The 24936-nt window shown below is 31.2% G+C and overlaps 2 protein-coding genes across 2 annotated transcripts; one reads left to right on the forward strand and one right to left on the reverse strand.

The window, feature by feature from the left end:
• Window positions 1–14427: 14427 nt before the first annotated feature.
• Window positions 14428–24775, forward strand: LOC113381183 (octopamine receptor beta-3R-like). The gene is given in 8 exon segments (XM_026620154.1): window positions 14428–14533; window positions 14536–15039; window positions 15042–15344; window positions 15438–15449; window positions 15849–15884; window positions 23929–24043; window positions 24563–24684; window positions 24687–24775. Coding segments are annotated over 8 exon segments (1287 nt in total).
• LOC113364141 (leucine-rich repeat-containing protein 15-like) lies at window positions 16005–22462 on the reverse strand. The gene is made up of 3 exons (XM_026606620.1): window positions 21467–22462; window positions 20684–21356; window positions 16005–16123 (listed from the first exon to the last, which is right to left on the reverse strand). Exons 1-3 carry the CDS (start codon window positions 22460–22462, stop codon window positions 16005–16007), a joined length of 1788 nt encoding a protein of 595 aa, XP_026462405.1.
• Window positions 24776–24936: the final 161 nt, after the last annotated feature.

Here is a 24936-nt window from a genome sequence, read left to right on the forward strand (position 1 = left end):
TACATGTGTTTTAAATTTTATTTAACCTTTATGATTTTTTTCGTTCAGTCAATATGGATTTGTGTAATTATGTAACACATTTATCACGAGTGGTACCTATTAATGTCTAAGATGGAAGAAATACCATTCAATTTAAATTCACAATTTATTAAATTTTTTACTATTAATATTCTTGATTTAATTTGCAATTTTAAAATTCAAATATTTTACGATTATAATTTTATTCAGAACTTCATTAAAAGATATCAACGTGTTTGCAATTTTGAAGTTTAGTAATTTTTTCAATATAAGTTTTTTCTTATCGTTGTGTAACCTTGTGTATGCATATAAATAATTTTCATCAAAGTATTTCAAAATATAAAAATTTACAAAAAATTTAAAGTACTTTGATTGCGAGAAATGTCATTATACTCAAATTGACCCAAATATTTTAAGTTTATTCTTTGTCTTTAATATAATTTTGCTCTGGAAGATATTGATTAATGTTGTAGATATTTGTTTTAGCTTTTTAACTAACTGATTAATATAATATGTGGTTGCGATAAAATTTTATCAAAATATCTAAAATTATGGAAAGTATATCCTATAATAATTCTTATATATGGATTTATTGATATTTGTGTTGGCTTTCATATCGTTCACAATGTGTATTCATTTTAATAATTTGCAACAAGAATAGGCCTATTATATAAATAATAATTAGCGTATCCCTTCAAAGACTTATTAATTCCACCATAATCCAATTTTCAATCCACACACCCACGAAATTCTTGCCGGTGCCCAAAAATTTCCCTCGTTACACATAATTACACATGTGCCTTTAAATAGACTTAAGACTCCTCGACCCACCTAAAAAAGCCTTAATCCTTGAATCCTTTATACTCTCCGGTATTAATCTAAATCTTCTTATACACAACCGAATTCTCTCTCAATCTCTCCATTTCTGTCTCTCCGGTGTCCTTAATGAGTCTCTTTAATCTTCCCAAAGGGGTTTCTAGGGCTTAAGGGGGCGACCACCGGGAGCACGCGAAAGGATATTAACTAAGGAACTCTGGGGGCACTTTGTATGAATGAAGTTCAGTTTATTTTAAACTATGTCCGTTCATTAAAGTTACGATTCGTTGATCTGATTCGTAGTCTCAAAATTGTTAGACGTTTGTAAATCGAATTCGATCTTTAATACCTTGATAATGATGATTTTTTAATATAATTTTGCTGTGAACGTTATTTACTTATATAAATACAGATTTTTATTTCTAAGTTTAACGATTTTTTCAATTTTTTTTTTTTTGCTAAATCATCCATCAATGAAATTATAAATTACTCAATAATGAGTTTATAAATAACTTTGTAAGCAAAAGCATATAGAAAAACATAATATAATGCAAACATAAAAACATGCAATAAACGTTTTCAATGCAAAATGCTTTAGGCTCACTTTGAAAAGTTTAAGAATTTTTTTATTATCGTTTTGTTAAATACTTGCAGTTAATATCATTAACTTTTGACTTTTATATAATAATATAAATATGTTCATTTATAATTGCAACAAAATAAATATCAATGCTAAAAAAATACTATTGACCGTAAACGTATATAAATATTTATTAGTATAATATAAATTAATTATATATGCGTGCGCTGTACGTAGTACGTACATATGTTTACTAAACTAATTTATGTAAACTAATATTTAATATTCTATTTCACAATTCTATTAATATTCCATTTAATATTCTTCCCTCATCTTTGAAATTCATTTATGCCCACATCGGTTTTCGGTAAAAGCATCTCCATGGACTGAAAACTCCTGAAAGTTTCAAACTTTCCATCGAAAATAAAAATTAAATATTCATACAAATGGGGAAAATTTATACCCAAAGTATATAAGGGTTGAAGGGTGGTAAATTACTCTGTTTATTTTGTATTATCTTAACATAATATAAAGGGTTGTAGATAAGATGGAGTGATTAAGAGATTTTGTGAGATTTAATGAGCTCTACAGAACGTATCATTTGCACTACAGACTTAAAATGTTTATACGTGTGAAAACCGGTGAGTTTTCTATCAAAATTTAATGTTATGAGATACACAAGTAAATATGCGCTGTGGGACAATCAATTTTAAACTATTCTCTTAAATAAGATTATTTTTGTTAAAAAAAAACATTTAATTTTGGTATTTGTATATCCAAAGTGCAAGCTTGTATCATAAGCGATACTTCTGTAGAACTTTTTGAAATTTCTCAAATTCAACTATTTTTACGTTAAGATTGTATTACAATATACAACATGGTTTTTAGAGTATACCGAGTTGCAATACAATCTTTCGCTCTTAGTGAAGGCTATAAAGATGATTCAATTTTGAACACATTTCGTTAAAACATTATTCATATCAACAGAATAGTTTTGAGAAGGTTTACATTTAGTCAAAAACTGCACCTCAATTTACGATTATTTATATCCATGTTCGGGTAGATCATTCTAAAGATGTAATTAATAAATGATAACAATTGAATAACTTTTCCATTCTCTAGAGCCATTTTGAAGTATAACCAGTTGCTTTAGGCCTATATGATATCAGACAATAATGTAAACTATTTAAATCTGTGTAAATTTCCCAATTATATCTTTTACATCAGGCGAGTTGATCAGGAGTTACAACTGATTTAACAAAAACGTGTTGCATTTAAATTTTCGCACTATAAACAGTACAAAGGGTTTAGCCCAATGGGCAATTTTACCTCACTTATATTTCTCAGGGATTTTCACGTATTTTCTTAACACGACACAGCTGTGTATAAAGAGCACCCGTATAAAAATCTTTTTAAAAATCGAGCCACGTTCCTGTTGGAAATCACCGGTCTGGAATTGACTGCCGAACGAGTGAAGGATTGTGGGGGGCAATCGTTGCGCTAACGAGGTGCCCCCTTGACGATGTATATATATACATACATATTTCTATCTATGTGTATATATATTATATTTCCCGTTTTATAATGTTAATAAAGAAGCTCTTAACGACGTGACAGGCGGCGAGAGCTTTTGTGATATTGAGAACGAGCTTTGAGCTTTTTCGGATACTCTCGGTGACAAACTGGTGATTAAGAACCTGGTTATGGAAATTCTAATATATACACACACATATAGAAATATATAGATATATTTATATATATGTATATATATACATTGATAACAAGGCATTTTTGTGCATGCCCGTGTCTGAGTTCGCCATAAAATCTTATAATTAAATTGCTTGTTTATTGTATTTATTGTTTATTTCAGTACAATGGACATGTTTTGTAAATGCCGTTAAAAATGCCATTTGGCAATAGATATAGGTGTGCTGACAGTATAGTAAAGCACATTTAATATTTCACAAAAACATAATGAAATTGTGAAGTTGTGGTATAGTGTGTCCTTAGATCACTAAAATCCAAGCGAGGATTCGTGGATAATTTCTCGGAAATTGCACGGTTCTAAAGATTGATAAATTAGCCCTCAGTGTATCGTTCACAATTAGCAAAAGAGCAAAACTCAATCCGATTATGTTAAAATATTGATTATCCTGCCTCCGTGTGAATTATAAAGGAGCCCCCAGTGGCAGGAGGAACAAAGTAGCTATTAGTGTCAGAGTCAAGGGTAAGTATCGATTCTAGTTGACGATATGACGATATTTTGCCTATGAGCCTCATTGTAAGGCTTTGACCTTAGGACAGGGCTAATAAATCGATTTATACATTATATATATATATATATATATATATATATATATAATGTGGCACAGAGAGGATGAGAAGGCAGTTGGAAATCAATCATTTGACATGTTGACATGCAAAATTCTCCGCCGTGAATGTGGTCTCTACCTTTGTGGAAAAATATACCATTAAGTATATATGTTAAACAGATATATATGTATATATATATACGAGGTACTACTTGACCCAATTACTGATAGCAATTATAATACAAAAATGTTATTTTAGCTTTTGTATTTCCTACTACAACATCTTGCAATTTTAGCATGCTGCTCTTCAATATATATTTCATTACGACAAATACTAATATTGATATGTCTTAGTGGAATTAATCTACTATCGAATGGCATTTTTAATAAGTTTTACAGGATGCACTAGCTGTTTGCACTTCATCCTTAATAATAAAAATTTTAGGTTTCAGAATTATGAAAGATTTTATATTTTTGTGTTTTATATATGTCTGAATATGAACGATAATCTTTAGGAGAAGTATATATTTTTCTAAAAAATCTACTTTATAGCGACAATTAATAAATATAATAAGTTATATATTTTATGCATAAATGCACAGGTATTAATAATAGACAAGTATATAGAAGTATAATGTAATAACATAGCGTTATGGCAACATATAGTATTACTGGCATTTTTATTTGTACTACAAACTTATAATTTAAATTAATAAAATATGATGATATGTCATGGTAGACTTCATCAACTTTAATGGGGTCGTAAATTGTGTAATATGTGTAAAATGTGATATAGGACTCCGATAATGTTTAATTAGTATGATCAGAGTTTATAACCTCAAAACTCGTTTAAAACTACACGAAACTTTCAGAATTTCATTTATCATTCAGAGTTTAATATTGTGAAGCAACGTCTACCCCACAACTCTGGTGTTGTAATTGATGTAAAATTATTATTATTTTACATTAAAACAAGTATTAAACCATTGTTAATTTCATAAACTTGCAAAACTCGTATGAAATATAATTCGATTTTTATTTTACTGATAAAATAAATACTAAATTCCATTTGAAATTGTAGATCTAAAAATTGTATCTACATCTAAGTTTGAGTAACAATTTCTATATTACTGATATTTTAGTGATATCTCGTTTTATAAGATATAAATATAGCATAAAGTTTTAGTTTTTAAACTGGGATTTTAAAGTTTTTCAAATCTCTTGTTGGGTTGTCGAGATTTTTAAAACTTTAACACATTTAACTTTTTTAACCAATACAAATTTTGCAGGGGATGAATCTCTTTAATATTTTTACATCGACACTTATTTACAACACTAATCCATGGTATCATATGTTCGAAAGCTTTTTGTTGTGTGACGGACTCCCGTTGTGTCCCAAATGTCAATATTGACATTAAAGCTCTTCCACACCTGGCACGATGAGGGCCCCCATGACTCTGTTGAGCACCCCACGACCGGTTACATAAGCTCCAGGGGTTCGGGGTCACCGAATATGAAAAACAGCCTACGCTAAGAGACAAATATTATTAGATATTAGATTATCTCCTAAAATATTTGTCGTAGGCTGAAAATCTAAACACTAGTTAAAGTATTGCATTATATTAATCTATTGAATCCAAAACTTGTAAAGGTTATGCAATATAGATACAGATATTAGTGCAAATGGTATTTTCTGCAGAGTGTTGGTACAAGAATATATGAGGTCAGCTCAGTTTTATTTATAAATTCGTTCATGACATAAAATGTTTTGAGGCAATATATCGATTGTAGTATTTGTAGTGATAGAAGGCAATAAAGTATTATATGTGCAAAAATCAAAGTTGTACTGCAATTTGTGCCTTCTGCAAAGCTAATTAAAAATAACATTTGATTCTACATTCGATTAACAATTGATTAGTAGTGCCACACGTGTACGTAAAACATATATTTAAGTCAAAGTCTCTTATAACTTAAAATTTCATCTTATCTCTTATATCATAATAGCCATCAATTTTACTATTAGTTGTTATAATATAGGTATGACATACTAAAATTACAATTTTGTAGTACAAACCGTGCATCCTCTTTCTGTGTTATTTTAAATCCAACAATACATTTTTAGAACTACTCAAATACGTAGAGCACATTTTGATAAGATCTCGACACAAAATCTTTGTCCGCAAAGCAATCCAATTAGTACCTTTCGTGGAATCCTCAAAGTATAATATGATAATCTACATATCCCAAATTATATTCTTGGCTATTTTTGACCCTGTGCCTCCGACCAACAATTGAATTTTCCTGAATTGTGCCTTTCGTGCCCCGGATCCGACCGCCGCGATCGATTTTCGTCGAATCGAGGACGCCCGCCTGCAAAATTATGCACCGCCACGCAAAATAACACACGGTTCCGTACTAAAGGAAATAAATATCTTATTAAAACCGTATATTATAATATATAAATATTCTTTTAGATTGCCTATTTATAATATATTAAAATATGTCTATGCCTCTTTATGGTTTTGGATTTTTTTGCCACTACTGACAAATAGTGACGGAACTTGTTGAGAACTTTAAAATAATAGATTCAGGAAAAAGGTGGGATAAAAGGAGCATCGTAAAATAATTTTAAAAGTTTTAAAAAAGAAGAGATTGAGTTTGAAAGACATATAAAGACAGAGAAAGTAGCAGAGGGTGAACAAATATTTAAATTTAAAATAAGAACTTCATTTTTCGAACCGTCGCCTAAGAAGCTTCTCTTCAACAAAACATTTAGTCAACAAAAACATTTACTTTATCTATTCACGCGTTTAACTTTTTCATTTTACTTCTAGTTCTTCTTCTGGAGTTTAAATAATATTTTTCATTCATTTCATCCGAGTGGTGTTATTTTAATGCTCTTGCATTCATTTCGTGTAATGAAATTGTATAAAACCACCCCAAGGATGAGATTAGTATCTGAACAACAGAGGTGTGAAACTGAAATGTTGATGGAATGAAAATATAAATATTTTTCAAAATTACGAATTAAAACAAATCTAAATTTTTTCAAATGCTAAATTCAATTGCTTGAATTAATGGTTTGTGCGTTTGTCTGTTAAATCTCTTGTGGTTTTCACACCATTCGATTATTATGAATGATAAATTCGGGAAATTTGTATAAAATGAAATTCTATCTTTTATTCTCTAATATCAGATTTTTGTGCAACAACTCTGTATACGAGTACTTTCAAATCGACTTTGTATAAAACTATTTACTCTGAAAGGACTAAAAGGGCATTTATTTTGTTTATCGTACATAAATCTCAAGCCTTTCGATTATTATAAATTATGTATAATAAAAATTAGTTCACATATTTTTAAGCATCACGCATAACTTTCAAACCAAACAACTAATATGGATTATGTAATCGGGCAATTGCTTAACGTTTACAATTTATATTTATTTTGCAAATTAATAAATAAGTATGAAGCCTATTAAATAATTTATTATATCATTATAAAATGTAAATCCGTGACCACGTTGTGCTTCCCTGGTTGATAAATGTAATTGCATAACGGTACGTTAGGAAAATATAATAAGCCAGGGCGGTGCCGAGGAGGTTCTGCAGAGGTTCTGTCATAATTCTCGGGAATAAAAACAAAATTGGGTTGAATTGAATTTTAAAAGGGCAAATGCACACAATGCTTATGATAACAATGTGGTAACTCGTGCATCATAAAAAGAGACATGATGAGAATTGAATTGGGAATATAAAGGGCTCTGCAGGACGAACCGTTTGTACTACGACCTTGTAATTTGTACAAATTATTCTTTGATGTGCCTACTTTAGTATAAAGTAATAAAATCAATGAATTTCCTAATAAAGTAATTCATATACATGTGCAAAGTTACTTCGTTCAAGTAGAGTTACTTGTTTGTAGTATTTTAAGCATACTTATGACAGTCGAACTCTGCAGGACGCACCGTTTGTACTACGACTTTGTAATTTGCACTCTCTTTGCAGCAATACATATCAACAATACCGTACGTGTATCTAGTTTAAAGAGCGCTACAGAATGTGTTTGTATAATTTATACCTAACACTAAATTATCTCTATTTTTTATAATTACCATCAACATTATCTGTAGTGATATCCTTGCTCCAGTTCTTGCAATATCCCTAGAAATTGGAAGCAGACTCCTTAATATGAGTTAATAAAGGCAACAACTACTTAAGATGATAATGGAATAGTTTGCAGGCAATAATGTGCGCCTGTGAGGTCCTCCTCGTTCTCTTTGCATGTCGTTGTGGAGTTTTGGAGCAGATTTCAAGAGCGGAGTCCTTCAGGTGTCGTTTCATAATTGATATTAAGGAACATCGTAGAGGTGGAATGGTCGTGGACAAAAGTCTCTTGTGGCATAACAACACATTAGCCCATTTGTATGCTGAGGAAATGAAGGCAAAATCTACAGGATGCTTGTGTTATAAATTTGTAACTTTATACTACAAGTTTGAAAATTACATATATGTTATACTTCAAAGGATGTTTTTAAAAAAAAAACTACCTCAGACTTTCTAATAAGAATGACTGTTTTGAGAGGGTTTATAATGAGAATTTGGGTTTAATAATTACATGCAATTTATAATAAATATGTATGCATTCATATGCTTTGATAAATTCAATGAGCTTCGCAGAGCGCGCCTCTAACACTATGACCTGAAAATTCTCACATATTGTACATTAATATGTTTACTATGACAACAAACATTGAAATCGATATGTTTTCAAACAAAATTTTATAGGAGGTAAAATGCTGATGTATATTCATATTGCAGATATATTGCGTGAGCTCTTCAGGATGAACTTTTTGTATTATGGCCTTTATTTTTATATATTATATTTCGAAGTGTCTATTACTACTACAGGTTCAAAGTTGAATATCAGAAATAGAGTTGTTTTCTCATTGGAAAAACTTTATTATTCGCTGCCAATCGCAACTTTACCTCCAATCGTCTTGATTGACAACCTTTACGAGAACATAAATCCTCCAGTTCCTTTGTCCGTCCCAGATTCCATTTATCCATTCCTTCCTGCTCCACCCAAAATCCACCTCCTCCTGAAGTGTATTTGATTAGTTTCTTATTTGCCACGTGGGCGGGAATGAGCAGGTAAAGTGTTCCATGTGCAATTAGTGGCTTCTCTCCATCCGGGGGCAGTTCTGTAGTTTTAGTTCAGGAGGAGAACGAGGAATTCCTAATTCCTCTTGTTGTCGAAAGCTAATCCAATTTAAAAACGACCGGTGGAGAAGGAAAGTGGATGGATTTATTTACAAGTGTATGGTACGGCGGCTGAGAGATCTGTCAATTGAGGACGAGACATAATTAAGGTTTTTCGGTTAAAAATGAATCTTTCAGTGTGTCTATTTCTTGAGGGGCATTAATCGAGGTTTTTTGGTTAAAAAGCTTTTTGGTGTGTCCACTTTGAGATATGAGGGATTTGTGGGGGTTATCCATTCTGTTCGTTAAGCATTAGATTATTCTACAAGCGAAATAGGAGGAATAATATTGAGGAAAGTAATAAAATCAAACGTTAGTGTGGTACGGAACCCCTGTCTAATTATTTTAAACTTTTCGTCAGCAGAGTTTGTTTTGCTCTTGTTGAAGTTTTCGCGTCAGTAGAGTTCCTTCTTGCCTCCGTTAGAATTGTAAATGTTTCTTTTCACAATTTTTAAGGAAAACATCTGCCCTGGCGTTTGTATTTACAATGAGATAAGAGAAAAATGGAAAAATGCTTGGTACGGGGATGAAATGAAGGGAGAAGCGGAAGGAAGTGGGATATGAATTATGAATGAATTATGGAGGTGGAGTGTGTATTCATAAAATTGTAATTTACATCTCGGGTTATATTTAATTCATTCGAGATTTCTGCTTTCAAATTCAATACTATAATATATATATTATATATATATATATATATATATATATGTTATAGTATGTGTGTGTGTTTTAAAATATATTATAATCATTGATTCTGCTTCTGCTAATGATCAATTTTTACCATGGCCTAAAAATCGTTTTAAAAACCTCCTATAGACTCTCAAAATCAAATTGTCCTAATCGATTCGGTCCTGCTGTATAATTAGTAAGTAGTCATTAATTACTAATGTAGCAATAATAATTTGTATTATGTATCATCAATTTTCTTTATTAAATATATAAAGTGGAGAATGGGACATGGGCTTGTTTTGTGCACCAAATTTTTGGTTTGGTTGGACTTTCGAGCTCGGTCGCATCGAACTCGTAGTCTCTTACATTAGTATCATCTCTGCGATAATAACTTTAACACAATATTCAAATTAACATCAAAATCAATGTCAAGCAAATATGTAATATACATTTCTTCTTTCTACATGCACTTCGGGTCTTTCACCACTATTTTAATTTAAAACTCGAACTATATCGAATCAATCGATATATTTGGTGAACCGAAAAATTTCTAATTAGCTAAAATCGCTCGTTCGAAAAATGTTCTGCTCTCGCACACAAAGTTATTCGAAATGCGATGTAAAAATAGACATTTCGTGGAAATAACTCTGTTATTTTTCTTTGCCAGAAAAATTTGTTATTATAGGTATTATATAAAATATGCATATTATTTGCGCTTTTCTATGTTCCGACATCAAAGCGAAACGTCTGACCGCTATGAAAACGCTTTGGGATGTAAACGATTCGCTTTTCAAAAAGCTCAAAAGATTTGATTTACAACGGGATAAAGAATTATAGCAGTAAAAATGAACTTTTAGCACTATTTCATATTTAAACTACAGCTTTGCTGAGATTACTGTTTATTCTAAACTACAGAGATTACTGTTTATACGTGGAGCAAATTTTGAAAAAGTCCTTCATAACGAAGATTTGTTAAAAAACATCAACTTTAGTATTTTCTATTGTAATAGACACAAATAAAAATAATATACTCAGCCTATAATAATCTAGATGTTATTTATTATTAGTATTTGTATTCTAATATGTATTGAAAAAATGTAATATTTCAAATGTAAATGCTCGAATTTTAGAAAAAACTTATCAATTAAGCATTTGTCTTCGCTGTAGATACTTTTAACTCCTGCCACTCGGGAATTGCGAGATTGATATATATTTTACAGCCGGAGCGGCGGCATACGAGTGGAAAGGGTACAAATAACATAATAAAATTAAATTTATGTAGTACAAGCAGTGCGTTCTTTAGAGCTCATTAAAAATATCAGTGCAGCAATGTTATTTAACAGAAAAATGTTCAGTATACCTTCACCTATCTTGAAAAAAAATTAATTGGGCAAATATTTCTGTAACACAAGCGCTTTGAACGCTCTGCTTTTTTACCATATTCCAGTCTGTGCCTCTCTGAAAGCATTTACATATGCAGAAAATAAATTACCCATCCGATTTCCAAGTCTGGACCATTTTTCCTACGAGATGTTTCTACAGGCACTATTTTTTTTCTCTCGGTTCGCATAAATAAGAAAAGAAAGAAAAGGATTCCTTTTGAGCCCCTCGGAGCGCCCCCTTGAATACCTAAAACGTTTTATCGGATATTTGCGTGAGGATAAATCATATAAGGAATAATAGACGGCGGTGGGACGAATTTTAATAGATCGTCTAGAATAAATAGAAAGGAATTATGGGATTTTGAAATTTTCTTATTAGGCTTAAGGGGGTTTCAGTTTTATATTAGTGTATGTTCTTTCACTGTACCAGATCTAACTATTTTTATATACATATATATATATATATATATATATATATATATGTGTGTGTGTGTATAGTGAGCTTTTGCGTTTGAAATTTTCAATTTTATGAAATAAGCACTTTTACGAATTATTTCTCACACACAAAAGACATAAAGTATTCTAGTATTCTGCACTTTTCCAATAATTCAGCATGAAAGTTAGAAATGGAAAAAGAATTGAACTAGAAAGCATTTCATAAAGAAAAAGCACGTTCGGTGTTGAACTGCAGATAAAATTTTAGTTATATAAAATATAGAAGATTTTATATTAAATACTATAAATATTTATACTTCTTATATATATGCATATGTGTGCGAATAAATCATTCTTTAGCAAAATCTTTTCGCAACTTTTGATTCACGTCCCATACGTGCGGCAATAACTTTATGGAATCCCTTGTCAAGAATATAAATTGATAAAATATATTCAAACCGAGATATATATATATATATATATATATATATATATATACATATAAAAGAATTTCATTTTAATTTATGTGGAGCTTTCGAGCTTTTGCAGATTTCCTGGCAAAGCGTCTCTGTCATACATATTTTTTTAATAAATTTATTTCAAAGTGTAATATATATATATTTATATATATATATATATATATATATATATGTGTGTGTGTGTGTATGTGTGTTATAAAGTGTGTGTGTGTGCCATCTAACTAGATCTTTATACAACTATGTTCCAATATGAATTTCATCAGACCTATAAATACTAATCCGTTTACCGTCTTTCGGATCATAAAATCTCCGGTTCCTCCTTTTTCACCTTTTTTCCATCACCATAAACTAGGTCAACCAACAAATCGACTAAACGAACCAGGGAGGAAGAGGAGACGAGGGTGGAAACGATGTTGTAAAAGCAACATTGCGAAATTCAACTATTTTTTATTAAGTAAAATTTGAAGAGATATTAAAACACTTATTTACCAGCAGTAAGAACTTTATATTTATTTACATTCGTTAATGGACCAGGGAGGCAAGACGTAAACAAAATTGTAAAAAAACATCGTACAATTTATTTATATTCATGATATTTTATTATAAAATTATTCAGGCCGAGGTAGAGTACGATGTTAAAAAAAGTAAACAAATATATATATATGAATATATATTACGGTAATATGGAGGTGGATATATTTTGTGTTCTGAGGGAAAATTTTAGATTTTGTGGTTTAATTTTATTTATTAAAAGTCTTTTCTATAAAGATGAATTTAATTATTAATTTAGTTCAAATTATTCATAAAATTTTGAAATTTTTATAGAATGTGGATTCCATTAAAAGTTACAAGAATTTAAGAACAAATCATATATTACTATTTCTCTTATGATTTGAATCACAATCATGATTAGTGTCGCGCGTTGTTTGTTCGTGTGAATAATTGCTGTTTAGAAATATATATATATATATATATATATATATATATATATATATATACATTCTAGATGTATTTATATAGGTGTAGGAAAAATATTTTCCGGGAACTTTCTGTCCATAATTCACAGCGACCACAATATTATCTGATTAAAAGCACAGCTTTGGAGCAATATCGCGTTTTGCGTGATTTGAGCTTAAAACGAGCTTCTATTTTTATCATAATTCGTATACAACGCATTTCACTAATAATACTATGTAAAGCCTTTTATATTAACTATTACACTTTATTTCATATTAACTAATCGGTTATAATTGGCCAAACTGATAATGGAAAGCTATGAATTAAAATCAATACAAATCTTTACTTTTCTATATACATCATAATTATTAAAAACATCTAATTTCTAAAAAAAATCATACACCTAGCTTCAAAAACTTCAAAACTATTTTTTAATTTTTAGAATACAGCAACTACTTTATATATTCATATTCCTATTCGCTTCATATAATGAATATATCAATTTCCATTCATCCTTTTTAGCTTTTTGTGTGAAACTGTTTTTTAATTAACACAAATCATTTTACTTTTTCAGATCAGAGTCGATTGAAGCGATTGAGTAGCGGAAATCCGGAAAATGTGGAAAAGTCGAGCGAAAACCTGTCGTCGAAGTTTTTTGTCGATTTAATTAAAAACTTTGAAAAGATCTATAAAAAGGTTCACAATTAATATAACAAAGTATAATATTTTAAGGATTTGGGGCTGGTGGATGGTGTGGTAATAAATCATATGGGATCTCCTCGAAAAAAATATGTAAATATTCAAAGTGCTAGAATATTGAAAAGCCTTCGGAAATTTTGAAATTTACTACATCTAGAGGCAAATTTTGACAGATATCGGAATATCTCTGAAACTAATTGAGATATTCCTAAAATGTAAATACATTTTTAATCCTGAAGAAATATATGATGTTTCTCTCTAAAAAGCCAGAATACTTTTCAATATAAATAAATAGCCCTCAAAATAATAACTTGCAAAAAGGTTTATTTGGAACAAATATTAATAAATTCTACATTACCTCCGAAAATAAGAAAGTGAGTTTGAAAATAAAAAAGCATTCCTAGGGGCAATAGTCTATCTAAAAGGTGTGTTTGGTGTGGAAACGTACTAGCTGCAGTAGATTTTATAGATCGTCCAAATTATTTTTTGTGTAAGGTATCATCTTTATCACAAGCCTATCACAATTATTTAGTGGAGAAACCATGGATGAAATATTGAATATTATTGCAGATTTAAAGTCATTGCAATTGAAAGTTTTTTATAGATCTAGAAATATTTACGAAACCAATAAAAGCACTTTGATAATTGAGAAACTTTTTCAAATAAGTTAAGTCGCTTTTTACCGACATAAACATTCAATGCATAATGAAATATTGTGCTTGTAAGTATTTTCAGCTCAAGTATCATTGCTTCAAACATGTTATTTTCTGAAAATTATGGATATCTACCAATAGTCAACCATCCTGGTTTCATCGAAAGATGCTAGCAAACGTCATGTCCACCCCGTACCCTGCAGACTTCCAATCGAATGCAAGTCTGAAGCAGAACATCACATCGGTCGATTCAGAGAACTGGATCCAAATTTTGCTTTAGCATTGAAAGGATCAATATTTGGAACGATCATCATTAGTGCTGTCTTGGGCAATGCCTTAGTCATCATCTCTGTGCACAGAAATAGGAAATTAAGGGTGATTACTAATTATTATGTTGTCAGTCTAGCGATGGCTGATATGTTGGTTGCTCTATGTGCGATGACTTTCAATGCCTCAGTGGAACTGAGTGGTAGATGGCTATTTGGGTATTTTATGTGTGATGTATGGAATTCCTTGGATGTATACTTTTCGACAGCATCCATTTTGCATCTGTGTTGCATATCAGTGGATAGATACTATGCTATAGTACGTCCTTTGGAATATCCAATAACGATGACCCATAGAACAGTTTGTTTCATGTTGGCTAACGTTTGGTTTCTACCAGCTTTGATTAGTTTTACACCAATATTTCTGGGATGGTACACGACTACGGATCACCAATTGTACAGGCAGAAACATCCTGATATTTGTATATTCGTAGTGAACAAGTATTATGCTATAATTCATCTTGCGTGTCGTTCTGGATACCTGGTGTGGTGATGATTGTAATGTATTATAAGATTTACAAGGAAGCGATAAGACAACGAAAGGCTTTATCCAGGACGAGTTCAAATATAGTTTTAAACTCTGTCCATCTTCATCACACGAGACATGCGATGCACCATTCTCACCATATGCACTATTTGCACCCAAGTGACTGCGACATTAACCTGACCATCAAGCAGATGGAAAACAGAAGAGAAAGCAGGAGTAGTATGAGTGAGCTGGATGTTCCAGGCAGGCGCAGGGATGATGACACAGGTAGTAACATTACGGAAATTAAATTAGGCATCATAGACAGCTCAGAAAGTCCAGTGCGTGCTGGAAGTTTGCAAGATCTGAGTATAAAATTAACAGTGAATAATAACAGTATCAACGATTTGTCATCGTTAAAACTGAATAGGAGGTTTAGCAAAAGTAGTGATGACGTGACAACTAAAGGTGAACAAGAACGTTTAATAAGTAGTTTAAGTGAACCTTTCGATACAGACTTTGGAACCTTTACAAGAACTTTTCTAGCTTCGACAAAACCTAACATACTCATCAACAGTCACGGAACTTTAAGCCAATACTATAAGGATTGCGATGAGAGAAATGGAGGTGCCAATGTCGATGTGACCACTGTTGCTGCAGAGGATGTAGTTAATGTGGAAAGAAGAAAGAATAGTGTCAGTTATAATACTAGTGTTGTGAATTATTATGCGGATCCTATGGATGCGCCCCCGAGGAGCGCTAGGCATTCCACCAGCTCGACGAGTACCTACCTAGGTGGCACGCAGAGGGCCTCGGAATTGAACTTTAATGGTAAGTTTTTTATTGCTCAATGATAGAATGTAACTACATTAATTAAATTAATTTTATTCATTTACTAAGCGTTACAAAAAAAACAACTGAGATCAATTTATTATGATATTTTTAAATATTTTACGCCATTGGCCTGATTTCTGGCTTTGCCCTAAAGGACGTCGTCATTGTCGCCTGAGGTACAAAATATGTGGAACTGTCCCCGTCCAATTCCGTAAACCTCACAGGTGGTCGACACACTGAAAATAATAAGTCAAAATTAATACATAATTTTTGGTAATTTTAATCATTTGTGTGCAGCAAAATATTGCATAATAAAGTGAGAGCATACTATATAATTTTATTACAATTTTAGAATATTTTAAATTCAACACTGTAGTGCAAACAGTGTGTAGTTCAAAATTTGTCCTGCAGAACTCAAAAGTATTAAGACGTATTACAGCGTTGGATTAATGTTTTTTAACAACCACTAAAACGCTGGTTGTTAATATATAAAAAAAATTCTCTAACGATTTTCACAAAATTGTAATATAGAGATCATAATATAAAATACTAAACTTCTATATTTCTACTATATCATAATCCTGCTCTGCCTTCGTTATGTCTTTAACGATAATTTCTTCGTCGGAATTGTTTTATTCGTCTGGTGCCCTTTCGCAAGCATCCCCTCCTTCGTGGGGCGAAATGGCAAAAGTTTAATCTTTTGCTTTAGAAAGTCACTTTTAGAAAGTTCTCGTTTCAAGATATTAATATCTAAAACTTCTATTATTACGGCCGACGGGCATAAAACAACAACGAGCCAATAGGCTTAAATTGTAATTTACATACACGAGTTCACGGTTAAAGTTTCGTGGCTTGGAGACAAAAAGAAAAGGATTACAGGATTAGTTTTGTCTTGGAAGGGTTTGTAGTAGAAAGTTGTAATTTTAATATATTATTCCTCGAAGTGTCTTCTATGATAACAATTAATAAAATTAATGGGTTTTGTCGCAAAATTTTAAATTATAACAGAGTGGATTAAACGAGTGTATAGGCGGGTAGAATCGTTAATCCGTTCGAATACATATTAATATTGTTGAGCTCTGCGGGACGCCCCTTCCTCATTATAAAGTTTCAGTTCAAATATATTATTACACTATTATGACAACAAATAATATTTTTTTTCAAAATTTGTGTATTTCACATAAGATTGTCATTGTTCATATTCGAAGAACTGAAAGGAAGCGCAGCTTTCACTACAACCTTAGAGTTTGGATATGTTATACTTAAAAGAATCTACTATGATACTTTTACTACTAAAGTGTAAAAGTCTTCTTGTTAAATTTTAAGCCACAAGAAATTTATTATACTTGGTAACAATACAATTCCAAGAATGCGCCTATGACAGGATACTAATAATACTTTTAATAAGCTGTACAGGATGTTTGTACTGCGATGTGGTAATTTTGGTATTAAATACCTAAATATAACTGAAACAATTATTAATACTATAATAGTAGCATTTTTTAAGAGGTGCATATTGTGGGTTTTAGTAAGTGTTTTAATTTAATACATACATAATTGTTAAAAAAAATTAATAATAGTACAAAAAAGATGAAACAAATATTTAATCTTTGAAATAGTTATCATTTTACATTTTCTGTTATTTAATAATTTTTAACTCACCCTATAGAACTTTTTTCTAACTATCTTATGATTAAAATTTTATTAAACCCATATTAAAAATAAGATTTTTCCGAAGTAATTCAATTTAAAGATGACAGAGGATTGGATTAAAGACTTCTATATGCAAAATGGGAAAGGATTCTCAATACATACATACGCATGTATATCTACATATAATATAATATAATATATATATATATATATATATATATTATATAAAATTCTTCTGTACGTGTGTATGATTTGATACTTCTCCTAAACGATTATACGGTTTTTGATAATTCTTTTTAGAGTTTGTCAAAAAACTTTTTAAGATTTAATACTAATTTAAACTATAGTAATATTGTAGAAATAAATGGCAAAAATTACAAAAAAATCACTTATCATTGTTTGACATTGAAAACATTTGAACTGTCATCTGCTAGAAATGTCAGTTCACTTAAAATTTGAATTTAGCTGAAAATATGAGCCTAGATAATATTTAAATATAATGTACAAGGAAAATGTTATGTCTACATTATTATTGCCGAAAAGCAGCTGAGATGTGCCAGAAATTAAAATAATATAAGATACAGTATATATATATTACAATTTTGAATGCATTGTATTATTTCTTCGAAGTGACTATTGTAACAACAGATTCTAAAATTAATTTATTTTATAACAAAATATAAAATAATTTGGCGATTTTGTCAAAATGTGTCTTTTGTATATATGCGGTTATAAACACTAACTCATCGTTGGACGTAATTTTCAATTAACTGTATTGGGTATACCGTTTGTACTACTATCATGTAATGTCAGTACGCTATTAATCAAAGTATCTATTTAGATAACAAATAATAAAATTGATGTGTTTTCTAACGAAATTCCGAATAATAATCCAAGAGAACTATAAGAATTGCCTCTGTCTGCCCAGACTTCTCGGCGCCTCGGCATCGGTTCTCCTTTCCATTTATTAGATTGTTTTCTCGGCTCGAAACGAAATATAAGCCTTAGGGGGCTCGAGGGGAGACTTATTCTTCATATCCTCCGCCTCCTCAGGGTTATACCTTATACCTTATACTTATACTTCATTCTGATATATCGAATTTGATATCATTTGTCTTTTATTGTTTATTGCAGTTCGTAAGTTTATCCGTGTTCTCATCAATTTCGACGCTTTAGGACAAGAAAACATAAGAAAAGGGATCCCGAGGGAAAACAAGACATAAAAACACCTTCTCACACCCCAAACTCACACACACACATAAAATATATATTTATGTATATATATAAGATAAATATTTGGCATTAAATCTAATAAAAAATAAGAGTACAATAAAAACAAAACATTTACGAGAAACATTTTGAAAACATACTCATAACTCAAAATGTTATCATAAAATCCATGAATTTTGATAAGATACTTTGAGATATCACGTACTCAAATTACAAATTTGTTGTACAAGTAGATAATATGGTAATACCTAATAAAAATGTTACCTGATTACTGTTTACTACTATATTAATCAATTAATATTAGTATTAATAGTTATAATAGACACTTAGAGATATAACATACTTAAATTAAATAATTGTAGTGTTAATGGTGCGTCCTGTAGAGCTCGTTAAAATTATCACCTGACTATATATTCGTCCTTGCACAAAATGTACCATGTTTATCAAAATAATGCTATTTTGATCAAAAGAGTTATGTCTTCAAATTTCGTTAGAAAACCCATCAATATTAGCGTTATTTGTTTTAATATTGAGTTACATTAAATAAGTTATTTAAAACTACTGATTTTCTGATCGTGTCTGATAACTTCTTCTTAATTCAAAATTTTGTTCGAAAACATATCATTATTAATATGTTCTAATACAATACATACTTTGAGGGATAAAATACTAAAATTTGAAGATTGTAGTAGAAATTCTGTAGAGCTCCCCGAAAATAACCGTGAACGAGCATATTGAATGAAAGTTTTATGCACAATAAAGTATAGTGTTTTATAAAAAATTTATAACAAAAAATATTTTGCATTAATTTTGTGTAAAGTATTTTCCATTGTGATAAGTACTTTGAGAATACTCGAATTTGAAGATTTTAATTTAAACGGTGCGTCCTATAAAGGTCCTCAAAAAACAGTAGATTTCCTCGTCGTGTTAATTAAAATTTGTACAGGGAGACAGTTAATGCCAAATTTAGTAAAATTCTTTCTTCATAAATTGGTATTTGTTTCAACAATAAGCCCTTGAGTATGACAAAATTATTATAAGTTTGTGGTATAAACGGTTTATCAGAAATTCAAATAAATATAATTTTCTTATTGACACATTTCGGTTCCAAAAAATCTTATCATTTATTTACACAGTGTGTGATATTTGACTAATCAAACATTATTTGTAATATCTCACACTAACACCTGTGTACTATTTATAATAGTATTTCTTAGAAAACACCATATAAGCATAAAATAATGCTTTATTTTGCTTTTATTGAGAAGCAATAAAATTTCTTGGAAGTTAATTAATAACATAGCACTTATAAAACGCTTTGTTGAAAAATGTTTATAGAAACATTTTTAGTTTTCCACTGTGATTTTAGAATATACCGGTTTAAAAACAATTTAATTTTGTACAAATATTTCAAACACATCTTTCATATCAATCAGTATATGTATATATATGATGTGCATATATAGTGTGTAAGTTTAGTAAAGTATAGTGGACAGGCAAAGTAACAAATGAAGAAGTCCTGAGAAGAGTGGGCGAAGAAAGGACTCTACTGAGCACAATTCTGAGAAGGAAAGGAAACTGGAACGGACCTCTTTTGCAAAAAGAGTGCCTCCTACACGACGTCGTCGAAGGTAAAATAGAAGGAACAAAAGGAATGGGAAGAAGAAGAACGCAGACGATTGACGACTTACGCGAGAAGAGAAAATACAGGGAACTGAAAGCCGAAGCACATGATCAAGAAGCATGGAAACAAAAGTTTGGAAAGGAAAATACATGAAATAAAAAAATGGGGATAGAGAATAGTGGTAATGGGATGAAGGGCAAGGAAATCATTTGTTGTGGTGGCTCTCACACCCTGGACCTGCCTTCGGGCAGACTACCATTTATTATTATTTATATGTAAGTTTACTCACTTGGAATGTTTTCATAATTGCTGCCTTTATATCCCCTGGTTTCCAACTCATATTCGTGCAACATTTTCATATTCTTCTGCACTCTACAGTTGTACAAACAGACACTTCCGCCGACGAGCAACGTTGTGACCACAAAAGTTCCGAAACAACAATACAGAAGCTCCAGGAAAGTATATCGCTGGTTGATCATAGGTATCGGAGTTGTTGGTACGTCTTCTGTTGTCGATTCCGGAACTATTGGTTTATCAGGAGTTGTTGGTAACTCTTCAGTTGTCAATTCAGGAGGTTTGGGTTTATCAGGAGTTGGTGTTACGTCTTCCGTTGTCAATGGCTCTGGAGTGGTTGCTAAAGTTCCCGGAATTTCTTGCGTTATAGATGTAGTGTTTTTCTTGATAGTCCAAAACGTACTTTTGTAGTTTGCTAATTTAGATGAAAAGTCTTCTGATAAGCTCGCGTCTAAAGCTACATGTTGGATGTGCTGATTAACTTCAAGAAACTCGTCAACTTCAAACTCTTTAATATCATTATTAGTTAAGTCCAAATTGATATACCCACGTTTACCAAATCTGATTGTGATTTTGTTCAAATTTTCTATCTTGTTACCAGATAAATCGATGCTGATAAAACCATCGTTCAATTTAATTGCGATATGTGATATCAAATTATCGTTCAGCTTCAAGGTGTTTAATTTTAGGCATTGGTACAATCCAAATCGCTGCTGATGATATTTCCGGAGGCGTCTATGTATTTAATTTTGCTTAAAGGCCAGAACAACAAGTTTACATTAGAGATGTTATTACGCGCTATCAATAAGTATTCCAAATTCATCAAATTTGCAAAAATTTGGTCGTCAATTAAAGAAATTTCGTTAGATGATAAGTCTAAATATGATAAACCTGTTGATGTTAAAAATACATCTTGGTTCAAAGTTTTTATCATGTTTCCTGATAAAATCAAACGTTTTAAATTAGATTTGTTTCTAAACAATTCTGGATGTACGGTCGTAAGTTTGTTGTTGGCTAAACTTACCATCTCTAAAACGTGATTGGTGCCAAAAGCATTAAACACCAGGGTTTCAATCTCATTGTTGCCCAAGTGTAGATATTTCAAATTCCCTAAACTGGCAAGATCGTCACCGCGTATTGATGTTAATTTGTTGTTTTGTAAGTTCAGTTTTATTAATTTGTACTCTTTAGTATGTGCATCAGAGCCGTTGGGACCACGAAAAAAATTTTCAGGGAGCGTCGTAAATTGGTTCCAACTCAAATCCAATGCTCGTAGTTTTGTTAAATCACTAAAGTCGTACTGTATATCGTGGATCTGATTGTGGTGCATATACAAATCTTGCAAACCCTCCAACCACTGCAACTTGTCCAATCCTAGCTCGATTTGATTGTAGGACAAATCAAGGAATATCAGTTTTGGATGCAAATCCGGTACTTCGTTTAGAAGATTTTGTGTAATCATCAATGTTGTCAACTTTTTCACATTGGCAAACACACTTTTTTCAATTGTTCGTATATTGCAACGTGTAAAATTTAAAACAGCCAAATTGGTGTAGTTGATAAATAGTTCTTCGTTTGATTCTGGCAAGTATCTGGGCAGCTCCGCTAATTGGCTGTCTTTCAGATCTAATTTGTTGACACTTTGGGGATTTTTAATCACTAACCAATCCACTAAATTAACATTCCAACACTCGTGTTTTAATTTACTTTGTTTACACTCACTATTAACACCAGTTACCGCCAGAATCACAACAACCATGAATGTGAATAACATTTTACACTTTTTATTGACATTACTTGCTTCTGAAACCATAGAAATTGCAACTGATATGATTGTAAATGGAATTTTGGAGTATTTGTTGCATTTGTTGTTGTGACAACATCCGCAGACGGATAAGTCAATAGATTCGATTCGCAACTGACATTCTATCGGAGTCTTATCTTTGCGATTTCTCTTATCAAATGATTAGAAAAATGACTTCAAGATAATTCTACGTAATTTATTAATCAGCGTTTTGAGGTGTAAAATATTGACGGGCGATACAATGATATTTCACATTATTTTTTGGGCATGCGTCAACCTGTGTGCTTTAAAGTCGGTCCAGAAAATGAAGAAATAATTTGAGCGCTTTCCTGATTTGTAATAGCTTTTGTAACTTTCAAACCTTTCATTTGATATTAATAGTTTTTTGAGAGAGTTTGTACTAAATTAAATAATTTTTATATTGTCTTACATTAATTGGTATTAGAACAACTTGGCATACTTAAAAATCTCGTTTAAAAATTGTTCATGAAAAAACAGTCGTATTTTATTGATTTTGCGGATGTAGCTTTTCTTATTGTTAGATTGAGATAATTTTTGTGGAGCACTTTATATAGATAATATTTACTAAAAAATAGTGCTTTTTGTTAACTGAGCGCAAAAATATAAAAGCGTAGGAAGTTTGCAAAATTATAAAAAGCGCTCTTTATCATTTGAATATTTTGTTCTCAGAATTTGTTTGTTGTAGAAGGCTGTTATTTGGGTATGTTGTATCCAGACCCTTGTTTTAAATTGTAAAATTACTAACCTACATCAGTCAGTAATAAAACAAAATTCTATTAAACAAGTTTTTGCATATTTACTACTGTTTCTGCGTGTATATTTCGCTCGTATATCCTAGAATCTTGAAATTATAAAAATACTAAGCAATACTATTTGGTAGGATTTATTGACTTGTTTATTACAAGGGTTCTGCATTTAGGTGGTGCACCTTGTTGTTTATGCGTCAGTTCTCAGATCCTATTTATAGCACAAAACTATAATTTGTATATATAAAATACTGAGAGACTTGTTTTAAATTATTTTATTATTATAAAAATTCTAATCACACTATAACAAAACCTATGTTTGTACGGAACCTGCCTTCAGCGTACCTGTATTTCCAATCTAAAATAATCGAACCGGGTCACTATATAGATATTCCCTGTAAATTTTGTAATTAACACGTACGAATCTGTCGTGATCCGAGTCTGTTTGCATTTCGCGTGCAAACAATCGCTCGGAATGATAATTTGTGCAAATATTTTCGATCCTTTCGTCAAACATTGAATATAGTAGACGGCGAACCGCGGATTTAATTTAATATGCTACTTTTTATTTATTTATTTCTATTTATATATAGACTGGTAGTATTAAATGTATTATATATATATATATATATATATATATATATATCTTAAAACATTGTTATTTTGCAGGTTCTTCGACGGCTCATAGACCTCCAAAAAGTTGGAGAGCTGAGCACAAAGCAGCTCGTACTTTAGGAATTATTATGGGAGTTTTTCTTATTTGTTGGCTGCCATTCTTTTTGTGGTAAGGCTTATAACTAGTATTAATTAATAATTATATATATATATATGTGTGTGTGTGTGTGTTTGTATGTTTACATCGACAAATTTATTGTATATATATGCGCTTCGGTATATCTATTCTAAGTTAATAACCCATTCCCCCAAGGGGGGCGTTTGGAGGTGTTCCAATCTCTCTCTGGTCTCTCGAGGTGTTCTGGGGATTCCGTACAACGATGAAACAATGTGTGAAAGGCTTTCAGTCAACTTCAATACACCGTCTGCGATAATTTATGAAGACAGAGTAGACTGAATTGAAAGGGGGTGCGCTTGAGGGAATCTTGAGAGAAAATTTGCAAACTGGTCAGAAAGATATAAGAAATAACAAACCCACGAGCACAATAGCTATTGAAAAGTGAAATCTTGTTATTACAAATATTAATTAACTTTCTAAAAGAGTTGAAGTTATTTTGTAGCATTTAAGGTCTTCTTCAAAGAAAGATTTGCAATTATCATTTACCTAATTGCTAATTTTTTTGCCCAGGTACGTGATCACGACCCTCTGCGGAGATTCGTGTCCGTGTCCTGATGTGGTGGTGGCGACACTATTTTGGATTGGATACTTTAACTCTGCACTCAACCCACTGATCTACGCTTATTTCAATCGAGATTCCGCGAAGCTTTCAAAAATACCCTGAAATGCGTCTTTCCTTGTGCAGTTCGTCAGAAGGATTCCTCGCATCTGCGTTATGTATAGCGATAGTGGACACGCGTCCTTCTCAACCTGAATCCTATCTCTTTCGATCCTGATCTACTTCGGGGTGGTGGATCATTAGCAATTGTTTTCTAGTTCCAATATTATATCCAAAACTTGGGTTATTTGTAGGATTTATGATGGATTTATTAGTGGTGATATTT

Source organism: Ctenocephalides felis, unplaced genomic scaffold, assembly GCF_003426905.1.
Source record: "Ctenocephalides felis isolate EL2017-DRISC unplaced genomic scaffold, ASM342690v1 CF-g0.4_SCAFFOLD_00845, whole genome shotgun sequence".
In the NCBI taxonomy this organism is placed as follows: domain Eukaryota; kingdom Metazoa; phylum Arthropoda; class Insecta; order Siphonaptera; family Pulicidae; genus Ctenocephalides; species Ctenocephalides felis.

Bases quoted from the DNA above. Each gene is read 5' to 3' on its own strand.
- LOC113364141 (XM_026606620.1), bottom strand. From the start codon at position 22,462: ATGTTATTCACATTCATGGTTGTTGTGATTCTGGCGGTAACTGGTGTT. The intron at 21,357-21,466 runs GTAAACTTGTTG...AACACCTTGAAG, and splicing joins CGCGTAATAACATCTCTAAT to CTGAACGATAATTTGATATC. The intron at 16,124-20,683 runs GTGAGTAAACTT...TATTATTTTCAG, and splicing joins CAATTATGAAAACATTCCAA to TGTGTCGACCACCTGTGAGG.